Raw genomic sequence first — 25,817 nt, 5'->3', positions numbered from 1 at the left:
ATAAATCTGCCTGTAGAAATCAAAGAAGACTCCATAGCTGCAGTGACATTTAGGCTCTGTCTTTAAAGATGATTAAAAATTTGCCAGGAGAAAGAGGAGGAAGTGGAAAAGGGCATCCCAGGCAAAAGGTGCAGCAGAGACAAAGGCCCTGTTGATTTATATTGAGTGTGCAGTCAACCCAAACAACCCAGGTCTGTTTCACCAGGCAACTGTTAAGTCCTGGCTTCCAGTATCTGCTCTGATTCGGGGCCCCAAGGGAAGAGCAATTACATGGAACCCTCCAAGATCTGATCTTGATAAATTAATAATTCCATCCACATTTAGTCATTCCTCCCAGCTGTCTGGATCACCCCAATGTCTTCATAATGATGCCACTCAGATTCTAAAGACAGGGCGTGACCCATGCCCAGACATGGCCCTTCCCACTGACCCAGAGCCATAAACCAGGCTCTTAAGAGGGGTAGCCCATGAAGCAGTTTTGGAGCCCAGACCTTCGACGCGCCAGAGTGCCTGCGTTTGAATCCCGCCCATCGTTTACTCTCCGTGAGTAATCCCAGTTCCCCCATAGGTACAATGTGTATGATGTAACAGCACCCACCCACAGGGCAGCTGTGAGGATTAAATGAGATCACATGTAAAGCACTTAGAATAATGTCTGGCACACAGTTATTCAAAGTATTAGCCATGAGTAAAAACAGTATTAATGCTATCATGACAACATGAATCTACCTCGTGGTATGTCTGTCCTAAAAGTTCCCAAACGTACTCAGCATAGCAAGTCATCTGGGACATTTGCCAAAAATTCAGATTCCTGGCTCCCAACCCAAGACTCGGTAAAACAGAACTTCAAGACATGTGGTGGAGAAATCAGTATATTTAACAAGTGCCCGTGTGGCCCAGGCAGCCAGCCACACATCCAACCCAATACTTCCATCTCTCCAAACCGTTCTGAACTCCAGATACCGGCATACCTGCCTTTCTGTCCCAGTCTCCAAGCAGAATAACTTTGCAACAAAGGGAATAAAGAAACAATTATTTTTTTTCTGTTCTGAACAATGCATGCTATCTCCTAATTACCGTGTATGTCTGAAAATGAAAATTGCAAGCCAACCTTTCCTCATTACTGGCTGGAGAGTTCTGCCCCAGGTCAACATGGGGCCCTCCATTCCTTCGTCTGAAAACCACATCTTCTGAATTTGGCGTTTCTTTTCATTGGGACGTTATCCCATCCCCAGTCCATTCGTAACTCCCCCGTTCTCCGCAATTCTTCCAAGATGAAAGCAGTGGGCGCGTCCTCCCGGCCCACCAGGACGAAATTCACGAAATTCATACCGGCCGGAGCATCGCCACTCAGCCAGTGCTGCTGTGCGCGCTCGCACAATCAGCTCACCGATCTTGAGTTTCAGTTTCCTCCAACAAGTATCTGCTCCACTCTTCCCGGGCTGATGATCCACCTCCTCGACTAAAAAGGACAGGGGTGTGATGGGAGTTGAGTTCTGCGCGCCTGTTAGAATCGGTCTATCTGTTCCAGTTCTGAACCCACAGGGACATCGCTTTTTGTTCTCGTTATAATTTTTCCATAGTCTCAGTACCATGAGCTTTCAAGCTCCAAGTCCACTACTCTTTGAGGTTCCTATTATCGTGATTCTTTTTTACAGTCTTCCTTGGTCACTGGCTTTGCTTTCCAATTTCCTCCAAGTCACTCCTGAATCCAAGCTCTTCAATATTCCATCGAAGCCAGAGTGGACCCTTCCACCCCTTCGCCTCCCCCTCTTCTTCCTGATTAAGATCACTTACTGTGACTGGCTCAACACTTCACATCTGAAAGCAGCCCAAACCTAATGGAAACGTCCTCTCTTCTTTCTGGCTCCGAAGACGGCCCACCTAAAACCTAGGCTCTGTCGATTATCCTAAACTCTTAAATTTAATCAACTGAATGTTCCTCCCCCCAACAATGATCTCTTCCTTTTTTTCCCTCCAGATACTCTATGGTCAGAATCTAGTAACAATTAAAATACCGACAAGTAGATGATCAAATGCAGTTCACTAAGCGGGCAACCTCTTTTTACTTTGTATGTCTGTTTTCCTTATTCTTTATGGAAACAAAGGCAGGAATGTGTGTAGTAGTTGAGCCTGGGGGCTCTGAGCAAACCTGCTCGTGTTTAAATCCTGGCTCCCCTCCTGCTACCTACGGGACCTTAACAAGCTTTATAACTTCATCTGTGCCTCCACCTCATCCATCATCATCATCATCATCATAACTACTGGCCTCATAGGATTGCTGTGAAGCATACAAAGGGCTTAAAAACAACACGTGATCTGCCTAAGACAAGGCTTAGCTATTGTCATGATATTGTCGTTTCTGTTGTGAAGACTTTTATCTCTTTGCTACATGAATACCCAAGAAATATTTTTAAAGAACTCTGTGAAGGAGGAACACTGAAAAGAAACCAAGGTGACCAAGAATAAAAATCCATTCACAAACATGCACAAAAGAAAACCAGTGAAATTCCCTTCTTAAGAGGTGATGTGTGGGGTGGGGGTGGGTAGTGCTGGTAGAAGAAGGGGGGGCAGCTCTGATAATGCTTCTATTACGCCTGTATGTCTTCCAAATAATATAAGCAAATAGAAACAATTAGTGAAGACATTTTCAAAGCAGTTAGTGGGGTACACGGTAATAGAATAATGGAGTGCTTCAAGACCAACTCTGCATGACTAATTTAAAAAAAAATGTTTTTAATCCAATTTATCAGCATACATTTGCCAGATTCTCTACATTTCACAGGATTCCATCCATGATGTGGGAGGCTAATGTTAAGAAGATTATTCAAGAGCTACTGCCACTCTTTAAAGAATTTTCTCTGCGTCAGTCATGCCACTGATGACACTTTGAATTTCATATCCCTGGAAACATGCTTGAAATGTGTGGAAGTTTAACCTTGGACTTTGATATTTTTGTTTTGTCATATACTGTCCTGGAGAGAGAGCACAGCGTTCTGAATCAGTTCTTTACCTCTTTCTTGCCTTCATGATACAATCTAGACCATCTTAGGTGCAAAGAATACTGGCGACACACTGCCCCTGTGACCCACCTCATGATTTCCATCTTTATTTCACTTCTATATGGGTCCTTGAACATCTCTAGTATCAGTACTTTTATTTTTTTTCTGATTTTCACTTCTTTTAATCAAGTAACGACAAACAGAATAGTCAAATAGCGGTATCGTTGCTGGTCCAGGAACCTGACAACCATGCTGACATTGAACTCTGAGCTAGAAGACAGCACTACAATGCCACAGCTTGACAGACAGAAATCAGAGGGCCTCCTCTGAGATGTAGTTTAGAATGTGGACTTCCCAGGAGTGAAACCTATCAAACCGTAGGACCATATACAAACATGCAGGAAGTCAAGCCCACAGAGGTCTGTGCAGTCCCCCATCTCTTCAGCCCCGGTGAGGCCAGGCTTCCTAGGCATCGAGGCTTTGTGGAATGGAGTCCCAAAAGATAGACACGAGTTTACAATAAGCGTTCTGGACATTTAACGTCAGGGGCAGCAACAGTACACCTACAGGTTGACTTGGCTTGTAAAAGTAAACCACTATCATGAGACAGTGGCTCAGGCAGTTATGCAAACTGCCACTGAAAGTTCCAGAAGTGCCTACGGCAATTCCAGTAGACGTGGCCTATCCTGCCTTTGATTGATTTTCCCCATCAACTCATTATGCGCAGCAGAAATTGCAACACGCATATACACAAGGCTCAAAATGTCATCAAGTAGGAGAGTACGTAGCATCAGACTGTGGTTATACTCAACTTGGAAATTCATTTAACTAAACACACTGAATATCGGTGACTGCTAGTATTTATTAAGTGCCTAGGAATGGTGCTACAGTGCTTTCCATGAATATATCTCAACAATCCTCACAAGAGCCCAACAAGGTAGGTACTACTACTAGTGCTATTTCACAGACAAGGAAGCAAACTGAAAAGAAACTGCCATAGGTCATTCAGCTAGTCAATTTGGGGATGATATTCAAACCTATACCAAAAGGCTTTGGGAACCACTGCCCCATCACAAAGAAAGGAAAAAAAAAAAAAAAAAACAGAAAAAAAAAGTCAGGAAGCATCTTCAGGCATTGGCCAAGGGCTGGAAATCATGCTATACAAATTAAGACCAAGTTTGGAAATCATCCTATATGAATTAAGACCAAGTGACAAATCTATCTGCTGCCGTTGTGAATTTTTTCCTAAACTATGCTTCTCGAATATGCTTGTGATACACGTTAACAGAATAATTTCAAATGTTTCTGTTTGCCATGGGAAAAAAAATGGAGAGAAAAAGAAATCAGGTCAAACTTTTCTAAACATCTTATTTTTAAGGCACCCAAATATTATCCCCCACACCACCGTAACCAACCCCAAACTATTCTGAAAGCATACATGGAAAATTATCAGTAAATACCCATCATGGCACGTATATATGCATTTTCAGTAGACGATATCGATGAGGGCATAATTACAGCCTGACACACTTTGTACACTTTCTGTACCCCACACTCCTTGGTCTTCATGTACAATTAGGTCCATTTCACAAAACCTGGAGCATGATTTCACTTTTTAAAAATGGTTACCTATGCTTCCAGTCCCTGTAACTCTGATTTAATTTGAATAGCTGGCCATGGTGATGAATTATCTAATTCTGAGTCTTTGATAAGATAAACTCAACCCAATTATACCATTATTCTTGTGAGAAAATCACATTCACAGCACAGCCTCCAGAAATGTGCTCCTGTGAAGAGGGCTCTGTCAATAATGTCGGAGTTCAAGGCCATTCCTGAACCTGTTCCCAGAGCTGCACCCTGCCTGCTGGTGTTCTCCTAGGTTAAGGCGTGAAGAAGCCAGCCCGCCAGCCCTGCAGGCTAACTCACAGATTACAGAGCTAATATCCCCAGTTCCAGGTTCAACTTAGCCACCGGGGGTGGGGGCCTGAAGACTACCATTGTTTCCACCTACGGTTATCTTCAGTAGTTTAAGCCTGGTATTTAGAAAACTGCACTGTATAACCTGTAGACAGGGAGTGCGTCTTCCCTTCTCGAAGTTTCTTTCCATGTGGAAGGAACTCTGCTTTTCTAATACTCTCATCTCTTTCCACTCCACCCATCAGTCAGACTCGGAACAGCAGTTCTCAAAGTGTGGTCTCGGGACCCTTATGGGTCCCCAAGATCCTTCCAAGGGAACTGAACAGGCAAAACTATTTCCATAATATAACAACATTCTTTTCCTTTCCACTTGTATTCTCTCACGAGTGTCAAGTGGAGTTTTCCAAAGGGTGGGTGATGTGTGATACCTTCATTGAGTATATGTAGAAGCAGATACAGGAAACCCACTGTCTTCTACGAAGCCAGATGTGGAGATTTGCAAAGATACGAAAGCACAATGCTACTCTTCCTACTAATTTCATTGTTCTGTTTTGGAAAATATACTTACTTTTCATAAAAATTGGTATTTGTGTTACATATGTAATGGGTTTAATACTTTTAAATGAATTAAATCAATACCATACAATTTCCTCAGTTTAATTTCTAATATGCTAAACAATGGTAGATATTACCCACATTATAGAAGCTCATTAGGGCACGTAACGATTTTTAAGAGCGTAAAAGGGTCCTGAGACCAAGAAACGTGTAAACTGCTGCCCTAGAGAGAAGAGGGATGAACTGAACTTATCTGAAGGCTGAATTTGAAAGAGGAATCTGGACAGCTGGTGCCCAGCTCTGCCCCCCACTCCTCCCATCTGGGAGTCACAGGCCCACAGAAAACAAGCGTGGTGATCTCATTTTCCATAGTGGGAGTTCACAGATCCCCTGCAGCACCTGTGTGTGTGTTTGGGGGCTGGGGGTGGGGTACCACTGCCTGCAGCTGAGTGAGCCTGCCTGTGGAATTCTGGGGCTCCACACTGGCAACTGACAAGCCCACAGACAAAGGCCACGCCCTCCAGCCCAGATCTAATCCGAACCATGGTGAGATTTTCCTTCCCTCACTGTTGACTCTTCTGACTTCTGTTTCACTTTGTTTAGAACCTGGTTCAGGGAGGAGAGGTCCCGTTTACTGGACCCCTTCAGAGACTTCGGCATTTGGTGTACTAGCTGGAGACCTTGAGAAATGATGAGAAAGGAATCCAGTGTTGGAGAAGAAAACAGTCCCAGAGGTACTGGGGCTCTGGGCAGGGGAGAAAGGGTGCTTTCCTAGGGCCCTGTCTGTTTTTGAACTTGGTGGTTTGCAGCCTTGATTGTGCAGTGTGGTGGGTTTTTATAGTTGGGCAGGTAGCTTTTATCATCAAGAAGCTTTAATTCCTAAACCACAGGGTATTTTCATCTTGATGTGTGACCACAACGTATGTGGTTATTCTCCAGGAAAGTGGTTGTTTACAGAGGTAGGGCCCAGAGCAAAGACAGTTGACTTCAGGGAAGGCCATGGGCCAAGGAGACAGGCCACTTGGTGATCTTAGCCAAATGGCAAAGGCCTTTGGGTGAGGACTGTAGCAGCATGGCCTTGGTAAAGGGCTGAGGCAGTTCAGGACTCCTGGGGGTGGCCATGAATGAGCAGAGACAGCTGAGGCACAGAAAAAGGGAATTATTTCAACATCTCCTGCCTAAAGACTAGTGAGCAGAACAATATTTGCTATTTTTAAACGGCAGTGAACTCAAGAGCCCTATGGAGGTTCTCACTTTAAATTATGAATGACAGGTCTAGGAGGGCAGCACCGGATTGTCTGCCTCTAATTCTGTTCTGCATTCAGAGGTCAAGGAAGGCACATCTTGACTTCTTGTAACCTGACCACAGGCTCAAGGGCCAACCTCCACCAAGCGGTCTGGAATGGTCTTTACAAACTAAGGAAAAATCTTCCCCTGCAGATGGCCTTTTTTGGCCAAAGCAACCCCACAGCAAATGGTGAGAGATGGAAAACACCTGCTCCCAAGACTAGGTGTCCCGCAGCCACCCACCCAATGGAGCCCACACTGGAGACAGCGCTGGGCTAACAGCCTCAAGGGACTCACAGGGTAGGAGGTTTGAATGTGCTGACTGCAAATTAAAATTCCTCTGGGAGAGGCTCCCCGTGGAGCTTAAATCTAGCATTTTGTATTTACCGGAGCGGGGAGGGGCGATCCACCTGTGCATTCTGGGTTTTCTTTCAGGAAGCTGGCCTTTGAGATACTGCCACCTACGTGCACGGTTCAGAAATACCCCCTGGTGGCAGTCCCCATCTTTTTGGAGACGCCCTTGCTTCTCGTCCAGCAAAATCAGTCTCTGTAACTCTTCATTTCCCCTTTGAACTCTGTGCTTAGTTCAGAGGTCACAACTTACAGACAAGAGGTTTAACCCAATTAGCACTGGGGTAAAGCTCAACCAGGGAAGGTTCTCACCACCCACTGTGACTGCTTCTCTCAGATGTCACCCGCTCCCTAGCATGGTCTTCGAGACATTTAACTACAGGCTCTAGGGTCATAATGTCGTGTAGGAAAACCCTCCTAGGATCAGGATCAGTTTGCTTTCCAACTCTGTAGGCTGTACTACAGGCATACCCGGCTTTACTACGCTTCGCAGATATTGGGGGTTTTTTTGTTTATTTGTTTGTTTTACAAATGGAAGGTTTGTGGCAACCATGCATTGTCAGACGATGGTTAGCATTTTTTAGCAATAAAGTCTTTTGGATGAAGGCATGTACATTATATTTGTAGATGCAATGCTACTGCACATTTAACAGACCACCAACAGTTACGTGTATGGTATACACATAACTTTTATGCGCACTGGGAAACCAAAAAATGTGTGACTCCGTTTACTACAGTATTTGCTTTATCACAGTGCTGTGGAATCTAACGCACCGTATCTCCGAGACGTGCCCGGCTGCTGTGACCATCTTGTGCACCGCATTAGGTGTGAGGACTCTTTAAAAAGTAAAGCTATTGATCTTCTAAGACTTCATGAGGTTGGGAGCAAGGCTGTCCTGAGAGAGGCCATCTCCCCCTCTGAAGGTGACTGCCACTCTTCTGGACGAGCACACACTTGATGGGTAAGAACATAAACTCAATGGTTGATCCAGACTCTGCAGAAGGTTTAGTGGAAGCCTGACTCCCTACTTCCAGGCAGAGGAGCTACACAAGCAACACCGCTCCGGACCTCTGTCAACCCTGCCAGCCAGGTGGGATGAAATGGCTGGGCATACAGAGCCTGGTCCCTTCCTCACCTCTTCTGTGGGTGCAAATATTGCTATGCTGTAGATGAACTTCAACAGCAGGATCCCTAGGTGGGAGGCTGGCCCTCGTCCAGCAGTGTTAAAGATGGGAGGCTGGGGAGGAATTAATTCATATCCAACATATTTAAGCCACATTCCCCACCCGTCTCTGTCAATAATAAAAGGTTATATTTTGGTTCTCTATCTGCTGACTCTTTTGTCTTATTCATCCAGAACTTAGATGGATAAGAAGCACTATGTATTAGGTCCCTTGAAAGACACCAAAATTACTAACAAAGCCTCAACATTACTGAATACTCAAAGGCCAAGGCTGAAATCAAAAAGAAGTCAAGCCAAATAATAGCCTTAGACCGCCAGCAGGGCCACAAGTCCACCGGGATGGCTGGATGCTGAGGGTCTGAGAGTAGACAACCAAGTCTCTTCAAGTGCTCGAAGACGCCCACGTCCTGGGAACAGAGTCATGGCACCTGTGCCTTGCTGGGTGTCCACAGTTCTGGACCAAGCTGGCATTTCTTAAAATCACCACCAGGGGGTCGTTTGACCACTGACAGAAATCACCCGCTTCCACTGCAGCCTAGTCTAATACTGGCTCAATGTTAGATTTTCCCATTCACAAGGCCAAAAGTTGCTCCCTGGAATTGAGATCCATGAAGTCTTCATTCTAGGATCCAAATTCTCCTCCAGGCTGCAATCCTACAAAATTTTGAATAGAAAGACTTATCTTGCTCCCACTGGGTCAGCTCTTGGAGACTTCCAAGGACCTGATAGTTTCCAGGGAGGAAGAAATACTCAAACCCTGGGAGGTTCCTAGAGGTGTGCCTTTGGGTGAATGGGTTAAGCCAGGCTGCATTCAGACTTTTGTAAAACAGATAATGATAATAATGGGGACTTATCTCAGGGGCCAGGGGCCGGAGGTGAGGATTACATGAGACAATGCAGGTAGAGTGCTCGGCCTGGCACACAGTAAGCACTCCACAAATGAGATTTAATCACATGAGTCAGCTCGCTAGAAGGCTCTCACTCCTTGGGAAGATACCATACGAACCACGATTGAAAACAGGCAAGGAGAATGGGCCACAAATAGCAAGGCCAAGCTACAGATGAGTTACAAACCTCATTCCACGGGCCAGGGTTCCTACAGACACCTCAAGGAAGACAAAAGGCCAGAGCACATTAAAAACAATCTCCATCATGTTAGTAACCAAAAGAAGGCAAACTGAAACCAACCAGAGATATCATGATGCAGTCCACCAGGTCGTTAAAAATGGTAAAGCTTAACTTGAATATGTATACTAAGATCACGGAAAAAAGAGAAATATGTACATGGTGCTGGTGGACCAGTCTGAGCACGACTCTGGCAGTAGCTGGTAAAGATGAACAGGCGCGTAACCTGGAACCCAGAAACTCTACTCCTTGGGACGTACCCCAGAGCAGACCGGCGTTCCATCACTGGGAGCTTGCTGCAGATGTACTGAGTCAGGAGCTCAGGGGATGGGGCCAGGAATCTATGTTTAACAAGCTTTAGGTGATTTTTATACAAGCTAAAATTTGCGAAATGCAGCCTCAGAGTATTCCTGACACTTACGACCAGGTGGCATGTACAGGAATGTCTGTAGCAGCAAAATTTTGAAACCAGACACACAGCCCATCAGCAATAAACTGATTAAGTAAACTACCATATTTACAGCATGCAGTGCTCTAGAGCAGTGAAAATGTATACATTATAGTTACACAACTCAGTTGAATGAATCTTATGGACATAATACTGACACAGAGCAATCACAAAAAATACACTTTATATATAAATATATGCCTATCTGTATATGTTGGGTTGGCCAAAAAGTTCATTCGGGCTTTTCCATAACAGCTTACGGAAAAACCCAAACAAATTTTTTGCCCAACCCAATATATGCACACATACATACACACACATATTCATGGTACATTTACACACATATGCATGATATATACACATTTATATAAACACCTCTCTCTATATATATTTACATATATATAAAAGGAATAATACACATAGATGATAGAACCATAAAGAAAATTAATAAGTAATTATCACAAAAATGAAGATAACGGTCTAAAAGGAAGGAGGGAAATGGGAACAGTACTCTAGACACTTTCAAGGCACTGGTGATATTCTATTTCTCAACCTGCTGGTAGTTGTATTGACATATTTTGTATACTTTAATTATTGTTTAAACTGCATATACACTTTATATACTCCTCTACATGTACTACATTTTACAATAGAAAAAGCTGTTTTAAAAAGTCAATCCTATCTTAATTTTTTTCCCTGCATTCAAATAAGTATCAAACCGAGGGACACAAGCTCCGGCATCAGGCATTTGAATCCTAGCTTCATCATGTAACAAAATAACTTTGGGCACCTCAGTTTCACCTATCAGTGCTTTGGTTTCCTCAGAGGTAAATGGGTGCATTTTTTTTTTTGCAAATTAAATGAGTTAATACATGTAAAGTACTTAGAACACTGCCTGGCACATAGTAATTACTCTGAAATGATGCAATATTACTCAGGTAGAATGAAACTAAGTTAAATGTAACATTTCCTATATCTAATCATCAATAAATCATCAAGATCTACAAGAACAATGAATCCACCTTTACTCTGTTTTTGCAAATTCTATAGTGGCATCAACCAATATGATAAGACTACCCTCAACCCTCTGCTCTCTGCTGGGTCCTCACCATCATGTTAACAGCATTCAGAGACTACGTAACTTACTCTGGTTCCAGGCTAGTCTCAAAACACACACATGCGCACACACATACACACGCATGCACACACACACGCGCACGCTTGCATCCATAAAAGAACATTAAAGAGTTAAATCACAGAAGCAAAGAGATGGACCTAGGAAGACACCAGAATAGCTCCTGTTTGATTACCTGTAATTCCCAGATCAAATTGCTGTCAGAATAACACTCTATATATATTCATCCCTTTCCCTAATTGTATCAGCCGAGACAACATCTGTTAGAATTGAAGGAGGAATGTTAAAAGATGTGCCCTTCAATTGTGGCTTCCGCATGCGGTCTAAGGGGCACTGGCAGCATTCCATGCAGAGGGACAAGTTAGCCCCCTGCAACACTGAACACAGAACAGAGCTTTGAACATATCAAGTACTCAACTTATTCAAATAATTAAATTACCCCTTGATTATGTTTGCGTAAAAAAAGGGTAATGATTATACCTCCAAATCTTCAATTAAAGATCGTACATCTTGTTTACCAGATGAAAGCACTTTTCTAAATGATGTATATACATTAACCCACTTACTCTTCCTAAAAACCTTATGACATATGCTACTTATTATCCCTATTTTACAAACGGACATACTGCAGGATAGAAATGTCACATGTGCTGTTCAAGTTCACACAACAGCCAAGTGTCAAAACCAGGGCCCCAAAATAGGTCATCCAGCTTAAGAGTCAACATTCTTAACCACTGTGCACACTGCCTCCCTAGGCAGTCAGCACAATTGGAGAGAGAAAAAATGACATCCAAAAATCTATGGCAATTTGTATTTAATAGAGGAAGCATTTCTGTTGAGAAAAACAGAAATTGTATTTGACATATGACAGCCACCCACGTGTTGTTTGTATATATGTTATATGCATAAAATCTGGCGAGAAAAATAAAGCAAGACCTCCTACCTCATACCAAATACAAAAGTAAATTTCAGATACGTAAAATATCTCAGTGTGAGAATATAAAGGGGTAAATACAATTTGATACAGCATGAGGTTTGAGAAGACTGTGTTTGGAGGTAAACAGTCTCAATTTATATCGTGGCATACCCACCAGCACAGTATTCCAGAAACACACAAAATATAAATATATTCTATATATATAATATGTATAATTTATTATATATAATTTATTTTAATATATACAACTTATATGTAATACATAATACATATTATATGTTATTATATATATTATTAATTTTAATTACGAAGAACCAAGATTTCAGAAAATAAGATATAAGAATCTTGACAATTCTTAACAAATCTGTTACATACACAAACACTAGAAAAAGTAACCTCACTGTTTTCCAAAATGCTTTTATTCTCAGCCATAAAATGTTACAAGCTATCTACACATAATCCATTGTTATCTACATCCACATGCACCACTATCCCCCTTTCAAACAAAGCTCCACTGAGCCTCAAATAAAGAGAAAGACCATAAACCAAATTATGGATTTAACTCAGTTTCATTCACAAGGTACTGAGCTATAAATCAATTGGTATATTAAATCAATGGTTATGCTGTTCTCCCCAGATGTTCTTACTTATCTGTCAAACACAAAAGACAGAACTGTAAATAAAATTTAATGCTAAAACACTGTATGTAAATAATTGCTTTTATGGTAGAAAAACCATGTGTAAGGGCGAAACACAAGTGAGATATCAATTAGATATCAATATCTTTTTCAATACTGTAAAGTCCACTCATGTACAAACATAAGTAAATTAAAGCTGCCCTGAAGCAAACAAACCCTTGGTGGGCCATTATCTCTGGATATGGATGCCTTAGTCTTCATCCTTATGCCTGGAATCCCCCACCTGGATTTGAGGTCTGCTCAACAAGTATTATAAACGGAGAGAAGAGCCTCCAGAAAGAAAGATCCTGGGACAAGCATTGCCCTCTGCATTCCTCATGACAACCTCTCAGATCTTTCAAAAAGCTACACAAACACAAAAAGAGGATCAACTATACCCAAAGATGCACTGGCCAGCCAAAAAAGCAGCAGTTTGTGGTCCTGTAACCCCCAGCTGAACCTTTTTTAAATTAAAAATAAATCTGGCTAGGGCCTCAGTGAGAACTGGGTCACTAGGAAGCTCAGAGAAGGTATTAAGAAGCATCACGGAAAAGATTAGAGTCTTAGCACCCAAATCTTCTGCTTGAAGACTTCAAGTCAAAAAGATATTTAGTGCTTTGTCTCTTCCTTCCTTCTGATGAAGGCAAGGGCAAGAAAGGGTATAACTTACTAAATTCCAAATGTCTTCAGCTTTTGGCTGAAGCAATATTGCCAATTTACCAGAACTACAGAAGAAGATATCTAGGTAGGAAAATCCACAAAAGGCATTTTCTGATTTGACACCATAAACACTCAAGTGACTTTCAGTTGCAATGAAAAAGCCTGTTTTTATTTTTGTTTTTAAATCAGTTTTCACCTTCCTTAACCCCTCATATATTTCTATAGCTTCCATGAGTCTTTCCTAATTTTGTGACTTTTAAAAAAATATGACACAAATACACAGATGATTCTACAAACTGAGTGCAAAATGCCAGCTACAAAACGGTATACAGTGTATGACTTCATAAAGCTCGGGAATAAGCTAAACTGATCTATGCTATTAGAAGTCAAATAAATAGTGACCATTGACAGGATGGTTAAAATTGAAAAGGGTACCCCTGGGATGCTGGAAATGCTGTGTCTTGATTGGGCGCTGATTCAATACTATGATCAATTAATGCATACTCAATAGGCTATCCACTTATATGTGCACTATTCCATATACATTTGATACTTCCATACTATTCCATATACATTTGATACTCACCATAAAGCCTGAGTGTATATGGGTATGTGTGTGAAATTTAAATTTTGAATTCCGTGAAATATGAGAAGCAAGACATGAGAACCCAATCTGGGAGCTGCTCTTGTTGGGGTGGGTACCAAAGGAGCTGTGAAAGACTAACATTTTGGTTGCACAAAACACACTTTACTTACTGGACCAGAAAGTCATAAAGAAAGAACTGCAGACTTTGAACTGTTGTGTTAACCAATTAAGACAACAAAAGAGAAAAAAATTAAAGTGGTCACAGCCTCTGGTTTACTAAAGATTTGTGTTAAGCAGAGGGACTAAATCATATCCTTTAAACTTAATAAATTTAATGTTTTTTAAGTCATTTCTTACAGAGTTTGCTTAACAGCCCCCAACCAAGAGACATTTTGTTTGCTATTATAGTCAAGCTAAGTGTATCCACCCACCACCGATAGGTCAAGTTACAAACAAAATAGTTCTAAGCTTTCTGGGCAGCAAACAAATCAGTGTGTACTCAGTCACCCCACAAAACAGTCACATAAACCTGCTGTAAATGTGGACATAAATATTTTTAAAAGATGCCAACTAATTTCATTTGTGGGAAAAAAAAGTAATTCAAACTATTCAAACATGGAAAATGTGCCATTAAACACTAAAATATTTTAAAATGTAATGATAGAATCTCTTGAATTTACTTTTACAGAAAAGAACACTGAAAAAAGTTTCAAAAAAAAAAAAAAAGCCAAAACACCAAACAAACAAAAATCAACCATACGTAGCCTGAGGCTTTCTTGACTCTTAGAAAGTATTTTAAGCTCCAGGATTCACACACACAAAAATTATTTTTTGAGTATTATCAACACATTATCTGTTGATCAAGACAATTTGAAGAACATCATAAAACTGATTATGAATCATTCACCTCACGTTTCTTCTTTCTCTAAGAGAACACACACACACACACAAGAAAATTTTAACCAAGCATTAAATTTTGATTACAGATGCCAAAATAAATCAAATGATTTAAGGTCAAAATTAAATAGAGACTGTAACTCAAAAGTTAACTACTTTACAAAAACCTGATAAACTCAGTAGTGAGGAACTGAAATTTCCCTCTAATTTGATATTCATTCCCTGAGTACCATATTAAACGGGTCCCTGTCTGGTGGAAGGAGAACACCATGGGACTTACAGTCAGGCTTCAGTCTGTTATAACCAGGTATGGTTCTACTCTGGATTTTCACAATAAATACTCAGGCTGTCTGACGTTCTCTTTCATCATCTCGAAGATGGGAATAAAACTACCTATGTCAGAAGGTTAGATAAATAATTAACTAAGGTAACATATTAGTTTCCTTCCCTAAAATTAAACTTACTTCATTTTTAAGGTTTACTACTAGCAGACATTGGATTTATAAAAAAAAATGTGAAGAGATGGCAGCAAATATCTAGTTTCAAATAGTTTTATCTGGTGTGTGTCCTCCTCTGAGTTATATGAATGACCTACTGATTAGTACTAAAACTAAAATAAATTGTGAAATGTCTTAGAACTGCATATGGGGAAGAAAACACTGAAAGGGCATTCCTTAGAATCCTTACTGGAAGCAGTAATACAAATTTCGATACTTTTTTTTAAAGTGTGAATCCTTGTCAGGGTTTTTTTTAACCAATTTTATTGTGGTATAATTTACAGACAATAAAATGCATCCATTTTAAAAGTATAGTTCAATGAGTTTCAAAAATTATATATTCGTCTAACCACCACCAAGATCTAGAACATTTCTGTCACTCCCAAAATTCCCTCACGCCCCTTTGTAACCAACCTCAAGTCCATATTCAGCCCCAGGCAATCACAAAACTAAATCCTGTCCCTACAATTTAGATTTCCCTTTTCCAGAATTTTACAAATTCCGATATTTAATGCAACTGAAGAAAGCTGAATACACTCAAAATTTATTTTAATAATGAGGATTAAAGAGTCATTTCACATTTCCAGTTCCAATAACTTCTTGAATCATAAAGATTCCAAATTACGATCCTTTAACTTTTTTTTTTTAACTAATTCATTAATCCACCAAAACACTAAATTATATATCAGAATGGGGGTAGTAACACTCCGTATAAATGTTTTAAATTACGATGGTCAAGTACAATTTTCTAAAAAAACACAAAACCAATATTAACACTAAGACCATAAAAAAATAAAACTATATAGTCATACATAAGTATGCTATGGTCAAGTTAATTTTTAAAATTAACATAAAAAACAACTTTAAAATGATAGCACGTAGTATTACAGTTCAGAAGTACACTATTACTCCAGGAACTATTTATTTATTTTTAGTATAGGTATGTATATTTTGCAAAAGAAACACTAAGAACAGATCATGGAGCAAACACTTCCCCAAATTACTCGATTATGAATGCCATATTGTATTTATAATAGCACCTCCTTTTAAATGACTCAAGCTGTTTTAAAAGCATTACAAGACTAATTCTCCCAATGCTACTTGGGAAAAACCAAGTTAAATAGCTTAATTAATCGAGGCTGTGGACCAAAACATCTGATTCTAATATGAAACGTTCTTTTGCACCTCAAGTTCTACGTACTAGTGAGTTCAACTTTAGACTATCTTTTCACTATCAAACAGATGAAAAATTAAATATTCAGTCAAGAGAATGTAAGAAATATTATAATGGTTTAACCAACTAGGATAATCTTTCAGGCACAGGTAACAGCACAGTGTGGTCATTCCATGATACAACATGGAAACTATTATACAACTACCCATTAAACTTAGCCAATCTTCCTTATAAGCTCAGTCCACTATAGGTTGTTCTCAACCCAACTTTAGGATGTTCTAGTGTTAGTGTAGGTCACCTTCATCTTATTTCTACTCTGCTTGATTTCCTATTCTTCAGTTATAGTTTCTGTCTGTGGCCTACATCCAACTCCCCTTCATTCAGAGGCCCCGAAATCCCACAGATGATTTTGGCTGTCCTACCCTGAAGCTTTTCTAGGTACCTGACTATGACAAAAACATTAGGTGTTTTAACAATACTTTTCTTGACCTGGAAATAGAACTAAAATGTTTTGTTCCACACAGCAAGGGTTCTCAAATCTGACTGCACATTACTCCATAACTTATTAAATCAGTCCCTACTGATGGACTCTCAGAGACCATCTACTCTGATCTTCTGTAATTATAAACAATGCTTCAAAGCATATCCCTGTATGTGTAAATATATACATCATGTGTACATCATGAATACAGACATCTGTAAAAATGACTAGAGGAGAACTTGCTAGGTCAAGGGGCCATATTCTTTCTTTAAAAAAAAACTATTTTTTATCGTTAATTTACAATGTTGTGTTAGTTTCAGGTGTACCACAGAGTGATTCAATTAAACACACATGTGTATGTTCTTTTTCAGATTCTTTTCCCTAATAGGTTATTACAAGATAGTGAACATAGTCCCCTGTGCTATATAGTAGGTCTTTGTTGTTTATTTATTTTATATATAGTAGTGTGTATATGTTACTCCCAAACTCCTAATTTATCCCTCCCCCCTTTCCCCTTTGGTAACCATAAGTTTTCTCTGTGAGTCTATTTCTGTTTTGTAAATAACTTCATTTGCATTTTTTTAGATTCCACATATAAGTGATAACATGTGATATTTGTCTTTCTCTGTCTGACTTATTTCACTTAATACGATCATCTCTAGGTCCATCCAAAAGAGCTATATTCTTATAGCTGAATGACATGGTATCATGCATGATAAACTATTGTCAACAACCCTCAAAAATCATACTCTATCACTCTGAGAATCTGAAAATCCCTGCATTTCAGGTTAGAAATTAACATCATTCCAAAGTCTTTGAAAAGGAATCATTTGGGGATATTTTAAGCAGCCCCAAGAGTCACAGAACTAGAAAGTCCCTTAGAGATCAACTAATCCAACCGGGCCTGAGGTTTTATTATTGAGGAAAATGAGGTCAGCAGAGTTTAAGAGACTAAACTACATCTGGACCAGATTAGAACCCCAGGCTTTCTGCCCTTGACACTAGCTCTTGCCTTTGACCCTAGCTCTTGCCCTTGACCCTAGCTCTTGCCCTTGACATTATGTCAGGGCAGCTCACTTGCACAGAAGAAAGTTATTATGCTCTTCGTACCCAAACCACCTTGGGTGACACACACAAAGTTATCAATTAACTATCAACTGACAGTTCATGCCAAATTGTGGTAAATGTTGCAAGGGACACATATGTAGATAGCAGTCCTCAACATATATACTGTGTGTATATATTCAACCCAAGAGCCTGGGTGTTATAAGTACAGTTGGAAGCTCAGACAAGAAAGAACACTGGGTCCTAAAGAGAGTAAGGCAGAAGAACTGAGCAGTATTTACACATAACCTAAAATAGGGCTTAAAATCTCAATTGTAGCACAAATCATAATCTTTAAGTTCAAATTTTTCAAAAGGTCCCATTTAGATCCCTGAATTCACCTTCTGCCTACTTTGTATATGTAGAAGATGCAGCTCTTACTACAATATTTATCTGTATATACTTCCTCCCTGGCATAAAGAGGTTTGTTTAATTTAAAACTTATCTACATTTAGTCAAATACACAAAGACTAGCATCCGCTCAAATTAACTGGTATAATTTACTGAAAAATTCAAACAAAAATAAGTTTGTAGAAGGAAAAAAACAGAAATGTGAGGCATAATGATTTGTTGGTACAAATTATGTTTAAGCTTACAGTTCTTAACCCAATTTGAAAATGGATTCTAGAAGGTGTACTCGTGGCAGATGTGAAATAATTACTCAAATAACAAACCCAAATTCCAAATCTATCATATTTTTTAAATGGCTGATAAAATTCACCACAAGTCTGTGCAGTGCTTAAACTTGATTAATTTTGGTATTTTAGCCAAAAGAGCAAACTTGAATAATGTTAACTTGGACAAAACCATAGAAAGTACATACAAACACTATATTTCTTAAGTAACAGTGGATTTTTTTTTTTTTTTAAAAAATCACTCTTCTAACTTGAGACTATCCCTTGGAAAACATGATGGGGATTTGAGTTACTTAGGGTTTTTTTTTTAAGGCATTTTAAAGCAAGATTAACCGTTGCTTTAAGTCTTGACATTTCCCGATTAATAACCCTAAAGCTTAATGAGGCACAACAGATTTAAGAATTGAAGGTTTTTAATGAAAATGGAAATTCAGGACAGTTTGGTGCAATACACTGTCACCAAAACAATCTGTTCCGAGAAGAACGTGGAAAAAATACAAACTATCTAAAAAGAATTTTCCCTTAAAATCTCAGTCCAAACTTTTAGAAGAAGGTCAGGGTAGACTTTGATGAAGGTATGAAAGTTTAATCTGTAAGTAAATTCTGAACTTGCAATTAAGGCCTAAAAAGTTATAAATAATTTTAATTTGTGCATATATATATCATTTTAAAATATGCTTATAATAAGACTTCAGGATACACAAAATTGCTTTCAAATCGCACCTAGAACATGCACAATGCACTACCTGCTACTAATGGCCACATGCCACAAGTTTAAAAAAGGACAAAGATGTGCCTAAATAGAATACACTGTAAACACCAACTATGTTAATTCTCCTTATTTTCATAGGAACTTGTTACAAAGACCTATGAAAACTAAATAAACATGGAGAATACATACATGTTCTATACTTAAAATGATCACTGTATCCCAGATTTTCCACATTCTAAAACAAAGCTTTTTTTTCCTTCTTTTACATTTCATGTGTTAAATATTAATGCCTTGAAAGTCTATACCAAATAGGTGAAAATCACATATGGTTTGTGCATCTTTTTTCATATGTCCTCATCTAGGGTTGAAAGCAGAACCTACGTGATAAGACTAAGAATCTAGCATATCTGTGAACCTTAAGGTGATGTCCTTGATGCTTCATAACCCATACAAGCACATTTAAATTAGTTCAGTGGAACTATGCAATTGAAATGTGAACTAGAAAAACAAAGCAGGTTTCTAATCTATTCATTATTGGATGGGTAGTAAAATTGATTTTTTTTTCCTGATGATAAATCTATTTAAGGATTTGAAAGTCACATGTAAAATTTAAAAGGAAAGCTTGTCATAACTTTGTGATATCCCTTGTCAGTGAAGTTTAATGCTCAAATTCTGCTTTTTTTTTTAATAGGACAATGCTAATGCCTCAAGCTAAAATGAGGAAGAAGAGAGAAAATCTTAAAGCTGAATATAATACACAAAATTGACTCAAACTATGTAAATCTAGGTAACAGAATAACTCAACTAGTAAAGACTCTCTCAAAGTGAAAAAAGAAGTGTTTCAAGTAAAACAAAGAACACTTCAGTTAATTAAAGTCATAAGGTGCTTCTGAATATTCAATTCTTCTTTAACTGGTATGAAAAATTAAGGCAGCTCGGTATCTACACTAATAACCTACTCATTTTCTTTTCTAAAACTCTTGACTCCGTAGTCTGGCCTGAAAAAAAACAACAAAAAAACTAGACTTTTAATAGCAGATGACTGCAGAGGAGCCATTTTCACCTTGCAGATACATCTGTGTTATTCTGGTGTGTAAAGGAGATCATTAGCACAAAGTCATTTACAATCTCAGTGTGCACAATCCACATGGTGCACTTGACCCTGAAACTCATGTTGCATAAACTGCTCTGCTTCCACTTCTAATGACCTTGCACATCACTCAATATTATTGCTTGACTTGTACCCATGAATTAGCCAAACAACTTGATGACAAAGTTTTAATCTCCCCTTTCCTTGAGGTTTATAAAAGTCAACATGACATTGGCCTGGAAGAAACTGAGAAAGAACATACAATGGAAAAGGGAAGTGTGTGACTTGGTTTATAAATGATATTTTTTTAATGCTTAAGGAAATAAAAGAAAATGACCTACAAAATCCACACCTGATTTCAAGGCAGCTGATTCAAAAAGCAAATGAGATTGCTCCAGTGGTACACACTTTAGTCCCATTTTACTAGCGACCAACAAATGTCTCCTCCTGTCCTAACTTCACTGCACAATATTCAATTAAAACTCACTTTCAGATCAAAAAGTTAGCGAGCATACCATTCACTGCTGGACTCACACTCTTAGGATTTATTATAAGTTGACTGTAAATAAGTAAGACCACGCCATGATATCCAAAACATAATGTTTTTAAAAATAAGATTTGTTTAATCTATGACATATTTGTTAACAAAAGAAATCTGATGTCCTCAAAATTCCCCTTAAACTTCAAACACTTGAAGTAGCATTCTCCTTCTTCCCCTTCAGCCTAACCTCTTCAATAAACCCCATTTTAAAAGAAGAAGCAATAAATGAAGTGACAGGAGGTGAAAGAATAAGGAGTGTGCGCTCCGAGAATAAAGGGCGGTTTTATAACAGGAGGTACTTTTGTTAGCAAGTGACTGGCAGGTCTCCTCCCCCAAGTTAGAAGAAATTCCATCCACTCCCCAAAAGTGCAGAGGCCAAAAATGTCTAGTCTAACAGTTCTGAAACCCCAGAGTCAGAAAAGAGCCGGGGGGGGGGGGGGCGGACTGGCGAATGGGGGAAGGGGAGAGAGAAAGACCAGCAGGAGACGAAAGAACAAAAGGAGAAACCTAAGAAAGGAGAAAGGAACGGCGGGGCCCGGGCGGCCCGAGAGCCCGTTGGGAGGGAGAGAGCCAGAAAGTAGGAGAGCGCGACCCGGGGGAGGAGAGCGCGGAGCCGGCGCACCATGGACAGGGCTCGGCGCGGCCTCGGCCCACACCCCTCTAGGGGGCGGCGGGACGCAGCGCGAGAGACCGCGGGCGCCAGCCCGGTCCAGCCCCCGGCGCCCGCGGGCGGAGCGCGCCAGGCCCTGACCCGTGAAGACCACGGAGGGGGGCGATCCGCACCATCTGTCCCTGCCCCAGTCGTCCCGGGCGCAGCGGCGCTTCCGAGCCGTGCCCGCACTCCTTGGAGCGGCCACCGGCCGGCCACCCCCCAGCCGCCTGCGGTGCGCCGGGGGCCCCTCGGGCGGAGTCCCCCGGGGACGCTGCCCCGCAGTGAGGACGGACACGCCCCTCTCCCGTAACCGCCGGGGGCCCCCACCGCCCGCCGGGGCAGACTCCGGACCCCCGCCCGGACCCCGCCCAGCGCGGGGGTTGCGGCCGCCGCGCGCGGCAACGCTTCCCAGGACCCGGCTGGCGAGCCGGCAGGGGCCTCGGGGCATCCCCCGGCCGGACGCCGCGGGAAAGTTGGGCTCTCGGCCGGGCTGAGGGCTGGCGGCGTGGAGTGGGGAGGGAGGCTGCGACCAGCCTGGAGCAGGTGCTTCCTGCCGCGGAGAAGCCTCCCGGTACCGATTCCAGGGGAAGGCTGGCGCTCTCCCAAAGGCGTGAAAAGTGCGGAGTCTCCCGGTAAAGGCGCCCCCAGGACGCATGCAGGGCAGAGGCAGCCGGACAGAAGAGGAATAATAGCCGAGTAACGGAACTTCTCCACGCCCGGCGGGATAAGGGGCGTGCGGGGCCAGGGGCTGGGGGCGGAGGCGCCGACCCGCGTAGGCTCTTCAGGGCAAGGGAGCGAGGTTTTCTTTTCAGGTAGGACCGACACAAAAATTTGTGAGGGCAGGAAAACAAAAACAGGATGCAACTCTATGCTGGGGTAAAGACAATAGGACAGTGGAGCCCTCGGGCAAAGGGAGGCGCGCGGGTGCCAGGGTGAGGTGGGATGGAGGCAAGTCCCGTAACTAAGATACCAGAGTGAGAATTCCTACTGCAAACTCGCGACCCATCCCTGCAGAAATAAACAACACAAAAATTGGAGCAAAGTGCAATGCGAGGTGCGAGAAGCGCAGAAAACTGCAAAACCGGAGTGCTAGCCTATCTCACCCTTCTGCTGCCTAGAGACAACACCCCCACCCCACCCCCCCCCCCCGCGAGCTCGCCTGACCCCGCAGGAGGAGAGGGGCCCCGCGCCCGGCCCCTTCGGGACCCGCCAAGAGAAGCACGGGAGACCGGCTGGCCCCGGCAGCCCTGCCCTCGCGCCCGGCCCGAGCCTCGTGTCTGCGCAGCTCCGGGCCGCGCGGTGCGGCACCTCCCTTCCCGGGTGCGCAGCCCGGCCCCGCAGCGGCGCGGGGAACAAAGGGACCCGGTGCCGCCCGCCCCACCCCGCCCGCGGCCCGGCCCGCGGGACCGCCGCGTACCTGAAGCAGGGCCGCCAGCAGCGGCAGCAGGGTCCGCGGCGCTCCCACTATCCGGCACATGGAGGCGGAGAGGGGCCGAGCGAGGAGCCGGAGGCGGCGGCGGCAGCAGCGGCAGCACCAACAGCGGCGCGGAGAGACGGCTCCAGGCAGTTTCCACCCCCTTCCCTTCCCCTCCCCACCCCACCCCCTTCTCCGCTGCTCTCCGCTCCCCGCCAATGGAGAGAGAGCTGATGACAAATAGCGGGCCGCGGAGTCCGCGGGACTCGCAACACGAGTAATAAAACAGACCGAGAGATCAAGGAGCTGGGAGGGGGCAGGGGAGAAGGCGGGCGTGCGCGCGAGGGTGTGAGAGAGAGAGAGAGAGAGAGAGAGAGAGAGAGAGAGAGAGTGTGTGTGTGTGTGTGTGTGTGTGTGTGCGCGCGCGCGCGTGTGGCCGCGGTGGCAGCGCAGACTGCTCAGCTCTGCCCAAAGCGCAGCGGAAGCCAGGAGGGATGCAGGCGGCGGGGACCTTGGCCGGTGGAGGATGCGGAGGTGGAAAAGGAGCGGCTGGCGCTCCCCAGGAGCTCCGCAACGCGAGGTTTCGGGCTCTGGGCTTTGCTTCCTCCGGGTCTCTTCTCCAGGGCCGCTCGGCACGACGGAGACGGCGGAGAGAGCGCCGCGGGGAAGGCGCTCCGGGCCGTGCGCGCTGCGCCCACAAAGGGCAGCAGTCCCGCCGCCCCGCGCCTCCTCTGCGTAGGCGCTGAGCACCGCTTCTCGGCTCCCCTTTCCGGCTCCCGGGAGAGTTGGGGACTGTTCTCCTGCCTCGGCCGCGCGGGGGGTGAGGCCAGGGGCCGGCGCGGCCGCTCCCGCCGCGGCCGCTGCCGCCGCGGCTCCGTCCCGCGCAGCTGCCGCCGCGGCCGGCACCCTCCCGCCGGCTCTCTCCCCGCGCCGCTCACTCGCGCGCGCCGCCGCACCCCCCTCCCGCCGCCGCCGCCCGCGCGCCCCGCTCGGCCTCCGCGAGCGCGACCAGGGCGAGCCGCCGCCGCCGCCGCTCTCCCCGCGCTCGCCCGCCCCGCGCGTTGCCCGGCTGCGCAGCCCGCTCGCGGCTCGGCTCCCCTCCCGCCGCCACCGCCCTCGCCCCCGCCTCCCTCCTCCGCCGAGCTTCCCCGCCCGCGTCGTGGCCAATCGGAGGCCACCAAGCTGCGGCGGTAGCCGGCCGGATCCGCGGCAGCCGCCCGCCCCCGCCCTGCCGAAGCGCCCCATTTTTGCTGCAGCCCGCGGGGGGTCGCCGGAGGGAAGCCTGGGGTTCGCGGAGCACCGCCCCGGCAGGTGGAGGGGCTGCGGGAAAGAAAAGAACTTGCGCAGGAACTTGATTGGCGGCAGGTTCATTTTTGGACCGCGGTGGGGAATCAGAGATCGGGCTTCGGTGGGGGAATGCCTCCCCCGTAGCCTAACGCGCGCTTCTCTTTCTGTTCCTTCATTCTTTCCAGATAGACTGTTCTTCTGGGCAGGAGCAGACACAGCCAACTAGCGACGCAGGCAGAGCCCATCCTGGCCATTGTTGTCTGCGGCGCTTGCCACGAGCCACCTGCGGGCCTGGAGGGCGGAGGCCCCGCGGCTCCTCTCGGGCGCCCGCACCTCTGCCTGCTTTGCGGATGTGCTGAAACTGCCCAAATTTGTGCGTGCTCGTTCTGTGGTGGTTTTTCCCTCTGGGGGTTTGAGAGTGCGTGATATTTTATTTGAAATCTCCCGTTGTCTGTTTCTACTCGTTAGTGATACCGTTCGCAGTTTTTAGCAAAGGGTCTAAGGGACTTTGACTCCCTCCCTGCACCCCCTCCAACAGCAACAAAAGAAAGTAAAGGGGGAGCGACCTAAAAGCCAGAACTTGCCATGAAAAGAGGGTTATCTCAGAGATAAAAGGACTGATTCTCTCCAGAGTTCTCACCAAGTAAAGGATTTTTGCTTCCTCCTTTTAAGGCATGAACTTGGAGTGGATCACAAAAAGTGAGAGACTTTACAAGTTTGGATCACAAGCATTTGTGGAATGGAGGGAGGGGTGAGGAGCGATCGATTTTGGCGAGGTAGTAAGTTTTGTCAGAACTCTTTATTATTATTATTAGTTTAGATTTTTCAGGTGAATAAAAATACCGTGGGTTTTTTGTTTTTTTTTTCTGAGCGTTTCAGCACGTCAGAGGTCATCGAACTCTGTTGCAATTAATGTACGTTACTCTTCTGCTTTGGGTAACTGAAGTATAATATTTGAATTTGAGTTTCAGGAGACTAATCATTTAAGAACTTGATAATGAAACTCTAAAAATCAAGTACTAATTTCTTTGACATAAGTGATGCAGCTTTTAATAATGTACCGTCGCTGGCCAGGCTTTTAAAAATTCAATATTCATAGGGAGGTTTATTCAATTTAATTAAAACATAATATTGTAGGCCTTTTAAAAATGAAACTCAAAAAATTTTCCTGGATTTTCTTTTCGAAAGAATAAGGAAGGTCATGTTAATTAAATTTATAGACAAAAGGCTCCACTTGTTCGCTTCCTTCTTTGCTAGATATTATTGTTGTACTATTGCTAATTGGCCTAAAATTTCTCCTTGCAATAGGGTATTTATAAATTCCACTTTCAAGGAGTCATGCATAATAGTAAAACGTTTAGTAGCAATATGGGGATATCCTTTGTTGTGGTCCATAGTGGAATTTATAGATCCCACCTCCATGCCTAAGAATTAAGCTGTCACTCTGGACTAGAGGCTTAGTTGCATCC

At 43.3% G+C, this 25,817-nt stretch overlaps 1 protein-coding gene across 1 annotated transcript in view; it reads right to left on the bottom strand.

The window, feature by feature from the left end:
* Window positions 1–23,211, bottom strand: part of CDH2 (cadherin 2) — a 221,866-nt gene extending 198,655 nt beyond the window's left edge. Inside the window, exon 1 of the mRNA XM_057699943.1 lies at window positions 23,065–23,211. Within this exon, the coding sequence (XP_057555926.1) occupies window positions 23,065–23,124 (60 nt within the window). The 5' untranslated portion in view covers window positions 23,125–23,211. The remainder of the gene's footprint in view (window positions 1–23,064) is intronic.
* Between the last annotated feature and the right edge of the window lie 2,606 nt (window positions 23,212–25,817).

The sequence above is a fragment of the Hippopotamus amphibius genome, chromosome 11, assembly GCF_030028045.1.
Source record: "Hippopotamus amphibius kiboko isolate mHipAmp2 chromosome 11, mHipAmp2.hap2, whole genome shotgun sequence".
In the NCBI taxonomy this organism is placed as follows: Eukaryota; Metazoa; Chordata; class Mammalia; order Artiodactyla; family Hippopotamidae; genus Hippopotamus; species Hippopotamus amphibius.
Note: the sequence above shows the minus strand (reverse complement) of the source record. Positions and strands in the feature narration are given on the sequence as shown.